Genomic DNA, 13138 nt, shown 5'->3' with positions numbered 1-13138 from the left:
TCTAAGTTTAAAAACTAATTATATAATGGTCATTAAATATGACACGATTATAGAAATGATCTCTATCTAAATTATATAATGGTCCTTAAGTATGAAACATGTAACATCCCAAAAATCACAACAAATTTAAACTTTTCAAAACAACCCATTTACTAAAAGAAGTGTTTACAAAACCATTGTTTCCAAAAACATTATTTAAAATCAGAGTCTCCCAATATCCAATTAGTCGTAAAACCAAGGATGTGTACGATCACGCCTTCGCCTTGCAACGATCCTCTGAAGTACCTGAAACAAAACTAAAAACTATAAGTCAACGCTTGGTGAGTTCCCCCACAGTACCACCACAAAAATATAACAAATAACATCATGCACTGGGTCGACATCTAAAAGACTGTATTACCACTGAGCCCATATTATGAGTCTGTCTTACCCATCAGGCCCACAACTCATATATGGCTTACTCATGAGTCCACATCATAAGTCTGGCTTGCCCTCGGGGGCCCACAACTTATGTATGGCTTACCCTTGGACCAATCATTCATCGGACATGAATGCCAATATACAGAAGATCCACTCAATCATCGGACTAGAATACCATCAGGCCCTCATTACGAGTCTGGCATACCAACAGGCCCTCAGCTTGTATCTGGAATTCACTCGGGTTTGTTGGCTACAACACAAAGCAGTACAACCTCAACCCAACATAATATGTCGACATATACATAACAAATAAACATATAATCACTCAACAGACAAATAAGCAGATCCACAAATCATTACCACATAGCAACATCTTATAACTAGGATACAAACCTAATATATCACTATGACATAGCAACATACAAAAAACCAAGATATCAATCCAATGGGCCGAACTTGGTGCCTTCGACTCGAAAGTACAGTGAGGAAAACTCACCTCTCGATCTGAAAAATATATGATGAGGTCCTGACTCCAAATCTTATCTCTAACCGTCACTTATCCATCCAAATGACCAATTTTCAAACATAATCCAAAATACACAAAATACCCCTTGGTCAAATTTGGTCAAAATCAGGTAAAAGTAAAAATTCCCAAAAATTCAACCGAGTCAACCCTGCTGAGTACACCCAGCGTACTCAGCTATGATGTTTGACCAGGCACGGGCCTGTTGACCACATACGTGCAGGGTACGCCTTTGTACGCCCAACATACGCAACTGGCTTTTATCTCAACTCAATAAAGAGCTTAATCCTTAAGCCCTTAAGTCTATTTTACAGATCCAAGTCCAAAATGATGTCTTTGACCATAAAGTTTCCAACTTTATGGTATTGCATGGCCAATAAGTGCCCAACACCAAAGATCCTAACCTCTTAATCCATTAAGACCATGCATCAGAAGAAAGTAGAGTCCAAGATTACATTTTTATGACTCAAGAGGCTCCAAAACCTCTACAAGGACAACTCTAATGGGCTAGAGTAACCCCTACTCATATTACCAAGCTTAGGGGACCAAAAGAACATAAAATCAAGCATAAAACAAGATCAAAGTATAAATTCACCAAGTTAAGAACTTTATACCTCTAAGTGATGCCAAATGATTGTGTGAATATGGATCTAAAGTGCTTCACTCCTCCAAGATGGTCTCTACTTCTTTTCCTTCTTCCTCAAAGGCACAAAACACACACACACTCAATCTTAGAAATGCTTCACAAGGTAGATGAGCGCTACAAAGACATTTTGAGAGGATGGAGGCTGATGAAAAGGAACAATGTTGATAAATAAAGATGAATAAATAGAGTCCAACCCTAAATATTAGGGTTTAGGACTTTACCCCGTATGCCCTGGTTACACAAAATGTATGCCCAACGTACGTGGCTCTGCCCTATAAATCCAAAAGTGGCAATATTGTCCCCTCCCAGCCACAAGTCTTTCATTATAAGGACCAAAATGTAATAAATCTCAATTTAATGGTCAAAAGTGAAAGTGTCTCAAAATAAGATTTTACAAAACATATTATAGAAATGGTCATTACATGTGTAAACAACATTATGTAATGGTCTTAAGTAACAGAGTGTCTAACAGTAAAATTAGAGTGTCTAATAGTAAAATTATAGAAATTGTCCTTATAAAAAGTAAATTTACAATAATGACCTTTGTGTAAGACAAAGTTATAGAAATGATCTTCTCTATGATAGGTTTTGAGCATTCTAACACTCCTATGGTGTACATGTAACCCTAGATGCTTTGGATCTATGTTTTCTCTAATATACATGCAAACTTTCAATTTTCCAAAGCATCATCCTAACTAGCATACAATTGAGTATCTATACTACAAAATTCTAGTTAGATGACATACCTTTGTTATAACTTTGAAACCTTGAAGCTTTAAGAGCCTAACACCAATAATGTGAATGCCTCAAATGGAACCACAAATCACCATCAACAATTTGGAGGACTTGAGAGAATATTTCTTGCTAAAAAAATTGGATATGCTCTTCTAAAGACTCACTAGTGCCGATTTTGTGTGCTAGAGGATCTCTTATATAGTGTGTCATGATTAGGGTTACACGATACAAACCCTAATGTGCATGACTTCTCACATTCCTTAGGCTCCATGTGTTTTAACCTCCATGGAGTATCCATGGGTCACCACATGGGTTTAGCCCAACATAGAGAACTATGGATCACAAGCCCAGTATATAAGAATGAATGATTTACACAATCAGTCCCCATATATTTAATTAGTCTCTTTTGATCACAAAATTAATTCCAAATTAATTCTTGATCAATACTAATTAAATAATATGATTTCATATTAATATATTAGAACTTATAATATATTAATAAATCATAAATAACCTCCTCTCAAAAGTCCATCCTCACAAATTGTTCCGGTGAAATGCAACCCAAATGGATCATGCTACTCTTGTGTCAAGTTTTACCAAATATAGTTATTGACTTAGACACCTTATCCCACACTCTATGTGTAAGACAATATCATAGTAATGCTCCCATTGACCACGTATAAATCAATATTACAAAAATAGGGTAAATTACTCGAATGGTCCTCGTGGTTTAGGGTAATCTGGACGTTTAGTCCCTAACAACTTTTTTTTAACTCGGACCATCCCTAGTTTATATTTTTATTGCACAATTAGTCGTTGTCCGTTCTAAAATGACTATTATGCCCTTATACTTTTTAACCATTTTAATATTTTTTATTTACTCATTATTTATAAATAAACTAAATCCCTATTCTAATAAATGAATAGTTTTAATCACCATTTGACATGTGTCACTCTAATACAACTCTTCATTAATATTATGCCACATGTCAAAGAGATATATTAGGCAACACTTCAAAATTCAAATTTATTTTTTTAATTATATTTTAAATTTAAAGTTATAATAACTTTAAAAATTTGATATCTTTCAAAATTAATGATTTATTTAAAGTAACTGATAAATAATTTTTGAATTTTTACTATGAAAATTTAATTTATATTGTAACTGTGGTTTCCACGGGTTATAAACTAGAATAATATAAAAGAAAATAATAAAGAATAAAAACCCTAAAGCTAATCGTTCCTTCTCCCAGTTCTTCAGGCTTCACCTCCCTCCATAACTTCACATCCCTTTATCTCCGCCTCTCATTCTCTTCGTCTCTTTTCTGTTCTAGATTCTGGTGACCCGATCTTTCTCCTCCTCATACCCTCTCCAATCGTTCGTTCATACTCAATCATTCAATTTGATAATCCGTTTTGAAACTCAACCCAGTTGAGAACTAAACTAATATGAAACATAATGAAAGTAGAAGGCAAGACGAAGGCAAAACTATTGATGGTTGGTGGTTTTTTTTGAAAATTGATTCTCACCACTCGTTCAATTCAATTTCCCAGATGGTAGAGGGACATAAGAGAGATCGAGATGCACGTGAATCATGATATGTTCGTAATCCTTCAATCACCAAGTTTCCCTAAATTGTTTGGATTTTGATTTATTTTACTAAACTATCGGATCTGCAGGTGGCAGAGTTTTTCAATAATATTATGTTGTTTTTGTAGGTTTCGGTGACGATAGACGATGTTCAGGTGGCATAGGGTGGAATGGTGGAGGTTGCAGTGACGACAGGTTGTGGTGGAGATGATGAGTGGAAGTGATGTGGAAGATGGAGGTGGTGTTGGAATCTATTGGATGGAGAGGATGTAGGATTTGCAGGTTTGAAGATCCAATCTCCAAAAACGATATCCGATTTGCAGGTTTGAGAATAGAGCTTGATATCCAGTTTTGCTTCAAAGCCTTATGTTGTGTATGTAATCATCGGAAACACAAAGGATCAGAGTTGTACAACGGGGGGAGGTAGTTGGGGAAGGAGGGGGTGTCGATGATGAAGTTCCTGAGGCGATGAGGAAGGAAGAAAAGAACAAGTGGGACCCACACATATAAAAAAATCTTATAATAATTTAGTTAATAATAAACAATAAGCTAAAATAATAAAATAATGGATAAGGGTATATTGGTTTTTTCATGTTGGTTGGATACCAAAATCGCAACCAACACAAAAAATTAGGGACGGTCCAAGTTAAAAATTCTTTTTAGAGACCAAACGTGCAGACTATCCAAAACCATAGGGACCATTCATGTAATTTACCCACAAAAATAATATCGAAAAATTAAATGAATAAAACCGTTGCAAAACGCAATCATCCCTAACTGATAAAAATCAAACGCAATAACATAAGAATATTGATCTCAATAGAGATTACCAGATTACATATATGTAAATGACTAAAAACCTAATATGAAATCCTTTCTGTATAAAAATAAAAGAAAAAAAAACATTCGTTAATACTCGCTTAAGCTTCGCCACGTGGTATCAAAGGTGGCAAGCACCCCATACACGCTCAGGCCTCAGACCTCAGACCTCAGACGTCAGTCTCAACCTGCAATTTTCTTCCGTCATCGTCATCCTCATCCTCCAGTCGAACAGCCGGAAAATCAATGAAATGAACGCGGAGAGCTTAATAGCATCGGCGGCCATCAACATAGGCCTTGCACTTGTCATCATCTGTCTCTTCTCCATCTTCCGGAAACACCATTCCAATGCCAACATATACTACCCTCGTCGCCTCTCTCTTCGCCATCAACATACCATTTCCTTCGATCATTCTTTCACCCGATTCTTACCGTCGCTTGATTGGATCCGCGATGCTGTTAGAGTTACGGAGGACGAAATCCTTTGTAGCCTCGGCCTTGATGCACTCGTTCTCATAAGATTCTTTAAACTCGGGTAACCAAAACTACCTTTCCTTTCCCCACCTTTTTTTTTTGTCTTTTTGTAAATTGTTGGCGTTGTATCGCAAAATTTAGAATAATTTCTTCGATGTTTTTTTTTTTTTTTTTTTTTTAGTTTGCATCGAGTTGATGGAGTTGAGGCTATGGTTAATCTCATCTGAAATCAGATTTAGTATCTAACTGTCACTGATGAGTAATCGTTGCTTCTTTGTTAGTAACCTTTAAGTGTTAAAATTTGGTTTAGGTTCTTCCATTGAAAATGCATGAATTACTTGTAGTCATTGATTATCAGTTCTATTGAGATGAAAATCAGGAAATGATGATGTGTCAGTTTATCAAATTAGGGATTGCTATCTCTTCTCCCCTTTTGATTTGCTATCAGTGAACTATATGAAATAAAACACGATTCATATATGAAATTGAAACAATAAAACAAGATTCAACCAAAGATAGTATTAATGTATTAAAATTGTTGCAAAGAGGCAATAAAACAAGATTCAAACTCCATTAACAGAGTTATAAAACTTATAACTACTTCAAACTCGTTACAAATTAACACTCTTACATGACCAGATTAGAAGTCATCAACAAGAATCTTGTTATTCCCAAGCATGTTTCATATTCTTAGTAATTCAAGACTACTGATCTTAATGTATTAAAATTGTTGCATGAATTGACTTGACAGGATAAAGTTTTTTGTGGTATGCTCTTGTGTTGGATTGATGGTTCTTCTACCACTCAACTGTTCTGTCTCCCATGGACCATCTTCAAATACTCGTTCCATGGACTCTTTCACTATTTCCAATATACCTAAAGGATCAAATAGGTATGACTTAATCACTTAAGTACTATCTGAACCCAAATTATTATTATTCAAGAAATGCATATAATTCACTTCTTTTTCTTTCCACAGGCTTTGGGTTCACTTTTCATCATTATGCTTTATATCTTTTTTGGGAATATATCTGCTTCACAAGGTAGTGACTCATTTACTTTTTTTTTTGCCTATATATGTTGTACTAGTGCATTTATGAAGTTAAAACTTTTTATTTCATTTGAATATTTTTGTGAGGTTCAAATTCATAACAGGTGACCTCCTTCCTACCCATGTGATCTCTAGGAATACAAGGTTGTCCTTATGAAAAGAATTCAGCAACTTCGTAACCTAAGGGATCAACCGAGTCAACTCACTGTTCTTGTTCGCCGAGTTCCTTTATGCGATGAACACAAAGCATTTAGTTGCAATGTTGATCATTTCTTCTCCAAATACCACCCTAATGCTTTTCATTCCTATCAAATTCTATATTCTGGAAACCATCTTGAGGTACTAATTTTCGTAATTTTTACTCTCACATACAAAAAAATTTACCATATTACCCCCTGTTTAATTTCTACTTTGTAGGAACTACCTGTTGCTTTTGTTACATTTCGGTCACGTTGGGATGCTGCCCTTGCTTCCCAAACACAACAACATCCAAATCCATTAATGTGGATCACTCAAATGGCTCCAGAGCCTAGAGATGTATTGTGGAAGAATCTTTCAATTCCTTATAAACATTTGGTACTTTATAGAACTGGAGTATTTGTCACACAAATTCTTTTCACTATATTCTTTGCTATTCCAGTAACTGCAGTCCAAGGAATAGCACAGTTTGAAAAACTTAAAAAATGGTTCCCTCCAGCCATGGCTGTTCAATTGATGTAAGTTTTAATTTTGTATACATTTAAAATCTTTTTCCATTTTATTCAAAAAAATAATAATTTGTGTTCCATTTCTACAGACCAGGATTGAGCTCAGTTATTACAGGATATCTTCCAAGTGTGATTCTTAGTGGATTTGTTTATGTTGTTCCTTTTGTTATGTCTGGAATGGCAAGATTAGCAGGATATGTTTCAAGAAGTCGACAAGAACAAAAAGCTAGCAATATGGTTTTTTATTTTTTAATGGGAAATGTTTTCTTTTTAACTGTTTTATCCGGTTCTTTACTTGATCAAATTGGGAAATCTTTCATTAACCCAAAAGACATACCAAGTCGCCTTGCTAGGGCTGTGTCTGCTAGAGTGAGTAATCACATTTTCAAGATTTTAATTTTGGAATATTGATTTAATAATTTGTTTTTATATATGTTCAGGCAGATTTCTTTATGACATACATTTTGACGAGTGGGTTATCTGGTTTTTCCCTTGAGATTCTTCAACCTGGATTGCTTACATGGGATATTTTAAAAATGCATACATGGGGTCGAGGAAAAAAGAAATCCAATTATCTTTATTCATTTCCTTATTATAGAGTTATTCCCTTTGTTTCTCTCTTTCTTCTTGTTGGAATCGTGTACTCTGTGATTGCACCATTGCTTCTTCCGTTTCTAGTTGTCTACTTTCTTCTTGGATATGTGGTATTCATCAATCAGGTTTGCTCTTTATTGTAAATAACAATGATATTTTTTTGACAATTTAGGTGTGATTATAAATTAATAATGTGCATACAGATGCAAGATGTGTATGAAACTACATACGAGACATGTGGGCAGTATTGGCCCCACCTTCATCACCATGTGGTTGTAGCCATCATTATCATGCAAATCACCATGATTGGTCTGTTTGGACTAAAGTCAAAGCCCTCTGCATCTTTTGCGACAATACCAATCCTTCTTGTCACTATTGCTTACAATGAGTATTCCAAGTTCCGTTTTCTTCCTACGTTTAACAAATGCTCAGTAAAGGTACATTTGGATTTCTTGGATTGTGTTTGTGGAAAAGACGTTAATGCCCTCATGAAGGTTGCATTTTTATTTTGTTGGTTAGGATGCGAAGGATAATGATGAATTTGACAAAGATGGTCCAAATGATGCTTCTTGCCGTGAAGCCATATGTGCATATCGTCCACCTTGTTTGCCTCAAGCATGTGTTGGAATGGAAGAATCAACATCAACTCGACCATTATTATCTTCGATGTCTTAGTTTTATTATTTATTATTATTTTTTTTAGGATGGGGGGCAAGCCTTCCTTCGGTATGCAAGGATTTGGATAAAGATATAATTCTAGAAATATGATGATGCCATTTTTAGGCTACTAGTAACTCAACTAAACATGTAAAGAACTCCATACCACAAGTAGATGTTATATTTTAATTAGACTCGAGGGTATAGGAGGGAAGCTTCTTTCACTTTTTGTGGGCCGTACCACCATTTCCCTTATTTTCCTTTCCTTCATCTAAAACCCAAGGAATGGGTGAGAAGGGCTTCTCTCATTTTTTTTTAATAAAATTAATTTTTTTATAATTTATAATTTTTAAATTAATACTAAACATAAAATTTAATTAAAAATAAAAAGCATTTCATTAATTAAAATAAAAATTACATTAAACCTAATATTTAAATCAGTAGAAAATAAAATTAAAAAATAAATAAATAAATAAAAATAAAACACACACAAACAAAAAATAAACAACCCACATCATAGAAAACATAATTAATATCCTAATTTTAAATAAACCAAAATATGTCACTCGGAATCATCGTCCTCATCATCGTCTTCATCATTCTTCCCTGTGTCACTCTCGTCGTCGGAATCTTCGCTCTCAATGAACATATTAGAATCCTCGTCTGATTCATTAAACAAATCATCGTGAGAAAACTGTATCGAGGGCTGAATATGAGCCCCATAAATGTGCTCCACCAAATTAGCACGAACGGCGTGATGAATGTCGCGATTGTGTACTTCTCTTCTATTCACCCTATACTTTTGTGTACCAACGGCTACTCCTTCAACATTTGGCAAAACTTCATTTTCGTTGTATCGGCATATCACTCGTCCTTCGTCTTCAAGAATCATATTATGCAATATGATACATGCATACATTACGTGCTGTAACTTTTTCACTTGATATGACCTTGCCCCGACCGTTAGTACTTGCCAACGTCTTTTTAGTACACCAAATGTTCGCTTCACATCCTTCCTAGCTGACTCTTGCGCCTCTTTAAACTTTTTCCTTTTCGGGTCGTTAGGACATGTAAAGGATTCAGGCCCGGCCCTGAGATATTGGAGATCCTGTGCAAAAATTAAATAAGGCCCCATACCTTTTTTGTAAAATATTATTAAGGAAATTTTTTACCGTTAAAGACAAAAAGAGTCCACTATTTTATCAAACAAAATTTTTATTGTTTATAATATAAATGAGTTTTGTAACATGCAATTCCATTTTAATTAACTTATTATTATTATTTTCTTCTAACTTTTCTTAGTAATATAATATTAACGAAAATTCTCAATCGGAGGCCCCTTACGATTGGAGGCTTGGTGCGATTGCACACTCGCACCACCCCAGGGCCACCACTGAAAGGATTTCACAAAAACAGACACGGGAGGATATATACCGTCAGTAAGATAGTATCCACGCTTATATGCTACCCATTTGCTTGAAGAGGTACATCGTGCGACTTTTCAAGGTAGATATCGTTAAATACCGACGACTGGTCTAGCACATTGATGTCATTGTTTGCACCAGCTGGACCAAAGAATGCATGTCATATCCAAAGATCATGTGATGTGATAGCCTCTAGAATGATCGTCAGCTCTTTGTAGTCACCTCTCATGTACTGACCACGCCATGCGTTGGGGCATAATGACCAACTCCAATGCATGCAATCGATACTACCTAGCATTCCAAGGAATCCATGCTTGCCTTCATGCACCGTGTACAATTGGTGGATATCGTTGATAGTTGGTTTGCGCAAATATCGTTGCCCATAAACCAAACATATCGCTTTTCAGAACTTGTACACAAACTCCCGCACGGTACGCTCTGACATCCTAAAATACTCGTCCCATTTGTTTGCGCCCATGTCGTATGCTAACTGACGAATTGCACTATTGCAGCCGTGTATTTTTGAACGGGAGAGAAACATTTTATCCGCCTTGCACCCATTTTCCATTGGAAATATGGAAAGCGGTCTTCCAAATCCCCAACAATACGTAAGAATAGTTCATTCCTCATCCGGAACCGACGCCAAAACTTTACAGCGTAGATATCGTCATCTGCAAAATAATATTCTATAAGACGATCGTGTCCGACTTCGTGATTTCTATGCAACCGTGGCTTTCTTGGTTTAGATTGTGCACGTGATGTTTCGTCTAGTCGGTTATGATACTATACAACCGTTTTCGCCATGATGGAACCGATAAACCTAGCCTCCTCTAGAGCCGTCGAATCAGATGATGACATTTTGATTAATATTTTTTAGAGAGAAATATAAGGTATGAGATAAAAAAATGGTTGGATGTTGTGGTATTTATAGTTTAAGAAAAGAGAACAAAACACACACACACACACACACACACACACACACACATATATATATATATATATATATATATATATATATATATATATATATATATATATATATATATATATATATAACGTGGCATCCCCACCCCCACCCTCTTCCCGCGTCTCGCTTCCCGCACCCACGGTGCGGTGTTCTTATATGGGGGAAACGTCCCGCACTCCATACGGTCCGGCCTTATGATATGATGATAAGGCCTCAGAAAGCTACGTAAATCAATGGAATAGTAACGGATTATAATTAAGATAGTAGAATGGTTTGAATATTCAAACTAATAGAGAGGGGGGAATTTCCAACTTCTAGAAGAACTTTATGATATAATTCTCAATGCCCTAAATAGTTAAATACCGGGTTCTAGAAGGAGAAGAGGACAAAAGCATTCCAGACAACCACAAGGCTGCTGTCCCCCCACTCAAAAAGCTCCCCCAGCTGAGATAGTGGCACAAGCATAACATGCTACCTAATAATAATAATAATAATAAAAGACGGATTTACCCTCCAACTCCCAAACAAGCTTGCTATAGGCCTATAGCAATTCACTTATTTGGGCTGATCTTCAATTGGGCTTTACTCTGTTTCTTTGGTAAACCAGTTAAGGGGTTGGGTGTTATCATATGATTGTTGGGATAGAAATAATAAATTTTAAAACTGTCTTTTTAAAATTGATTGTTACAACAATACACAAATCACATGATATATGAAAAATACCTATGAGTCGGGATAAAAATACGTAGTTTGGCTGATACTGACATAGATTTTGGTGTTTGATTGCTTCCAAACACGTTTGGGTGCATGGACCCCACCCCATAATTTACCGAAAAAGAAAAACTCTCCAAATATTTCTATTCAGCTGGAATAATCCCTTTTGGCACCATCAATGTGTTGAAAATCCCTCTTTTCTAACCAATTTTTGCTAAAAAAAGTCAAAAAAAAAAACTCTTAAACTTTCAGAAAACTTTTAATGTTTTTATTTTTGTTTTATCTTTTTATGTATACGAACCCTATTAATTTTAGTTATGAATCCCCCACTTCCATTAAGATTCGGGCTTGTATCAAACGATCGTGTCAGCATGATTGCATGAAAACAATGGAACTCGGACGACATAAATTCCAATCGATTAATTCTGGAACGAATATGGTACATAATCATGCATACCCTTACGCTACGATACATAAATGAGCCCAAAAGTTAAACCTAAAACTAGTATATTGGAATCAGATGCTGATTGTGGTTGAAAATTCCATCATCCACACAAAAACATAATTCTAAACCTGTGGTTCGTCAACCTCGACGAGCTCCTTCAATTCGTGGTCATCTTCTTTTCCTCCTGTGACTTTTTTATATTCAAAAAGAAATCAGTCATTACAGTTTCATAAGAAGGTAATTTCTCGTAACCTGGGAAGTAATTAATATCAACAACAAGAAACCCATCTCCTTTATCATCTTTAATCATATCCAAATTAAACAGGTGCAATCCAAGAGCCTGTCTCAGGCCTTTCGCCACCTCTTCAAGAAACTCAGGCGCCGGCATCTTAAGCTTCTCATCGGAGTTGTTATTACTCCATCCGTCATCACAGGCCATTACAGCACCTGATATCTTGGAGAAGCTCATGACGCCATTGGATTCTGACGCCATCTTCTCCAAGGTCTCCTCTGAAATGTCCGGCAACGAACTCCGTTTCACACATTCCACGTAGTCGTCGGCTACGTAAGTCTTGAAGATGATCCCACCGTGGTTAACAAACTGCTGCAGTATCAATGGTGGCTCCAGTTCTAGCCCTTTGGTTAACCCTTCGTGATTCAGCACTAGTGACATAGTATGTGCATTTGGAGACCCGTCTGCAATCAGAGATTTCGCGATCACCGGAAAACTCAAATCCTTTGTAGTTTCGACGTTTTTCAAAGACTCGGAATCTCGAACAAGGATTTGGTTTGGGATGTTGAGTTGAGGTATGTTGAGTTGAGAGACAGGTTCGAGCATGGAAATGCGGTTATGGAGGCGTTGTATGGCGGAGGGGTGGTCAATGATGGTGGCGTTAGGGTTGTTGTCGGAGAAATCCTTGAGATTGAGGTCCCATTCATCCCCGTAAAGCTTGTGAATGATGCAGTCGAAGGGACCTTGATCGGTGAGTGGCTTGGAAACGTCAATGGGGATGAAATCAATCCCTCGTTCTCTTGCGTAGTTTATGAATGATGGCACCATGAAAGCTTCAATCTTTCTTTCAGGCAATGCATAGCCCACTGAAAAAAGATTACTTTCTCCTACAACTTCTGGCATTTCTTCGTCGTTTTGGAATGAAGAGATATAGGCAGCGAGAAAAGGAGCGATAATCATGAGTTTTCTTCTATGAAATCGGTGCGCTTTATACTCGTAACATTCATATTTAATTCATGAAAAATAGTAGCTTCTGCCAAATTTAAAGTCTGCTCATATTCGTTTGAATAACAAAAACGAATATATACCCTCCATATTCTCTACGCGTCTTTTCTTTTGGGTACTGAGACGTATATAAA

General features: G+C 36.2%; 2 protein-coding genes across 2 annotated transcripts; one reads left to right on the top strand and one right to left on the bottom strand.

Moving 5' to 3' along the window:
* The first annotated feature begins 4882 nt into the window (after window positions 1-4882).
* On the top strand, window positions 4883-8354 carry LOC111898473 (CSC1-like protein At3g54510). The gene is made up of 9 exons (XM_023894403.3): window positions 4883-5269; window positions 5960-6100; window positions 6188-6251; window positions 6395-6598; window positions 6677-6975; window positions 7056-7335; window positions 7407-7685; window positions 7764-7997; window positions 8080-8354. The coding sequence occupies exons 1-9, from the start codon at window positions 4986-4988 to the stop codon at window positions 8233-8235; spliced, it is 1941 nt and encodes a 646-aa protein (XP_023750171.1). The 5' UTR covers window positions 4883-4985; the 3' UTR covers window positions 8236-8354.
* A 3570-nt stretch (window positions 8355-11924) lies between these two features.
* Window positions 11925-12902, bottom strand: LOC111898382 (inositol-tetrakisphosphate 1-kinase 5). Its single transcript, XM_023894330.2, has one exon. It carries the CDS (start codon window positions 12900-12902, stop codon window positions 11925-11927), a length of 978 nt encoding a protein of 325 aa, XP_023750098.2.
* Window positions 12903-13138: the final 236 nt, after the last annotated feature.

This window comes from Lactuca sativa, chromosome 4, assembly GCF_002870075.4.
Source record: "Lactuca sativa cultivar Salinas chromosome 4, Lsat_Salinas_v11, whole genome shotgun sequence".
Taxonomy (NCBI): Eukaryota; Viridiplantae; Streptophyta; class Magnoliopsida; order Asterales; family Asteraceae; genus Lactuca; species Lactuca sativa.
This window is presented reverse-complemented; position numbering and strand designations above follow the sequence as displayed.

Coding starts and splice junctions, on each gene's coding strand:
- LOC111898473 (XM_023894403.3), top strand. CDS start 4,986: ATGAACGCGGAGAGCTTAATAGCATCGGCGGCCATCAACATAGGCCTT. Junction 5,270..5,959: donor ATAAGATTCTTTAAACTCGG/GTAACCAAAACT, acceptor TTGACTTGACAG/GATAAAGTTTTTTGTGGTAT. Junction 6,599..6,676: donor ATTCTGGAAACCATCTTGAG/GTACTAATTTTC, acceptor TCTACTTTGTAG/GAACTACCTGTTGCTTTTGT.
- LOC111898382 (XM_023894330.2), bottom strand. CDS start 12,902: ATGCCAGAAGTTGTAGGAGAAAGTAATCTTTTTTCAGTGGGCTATGCA.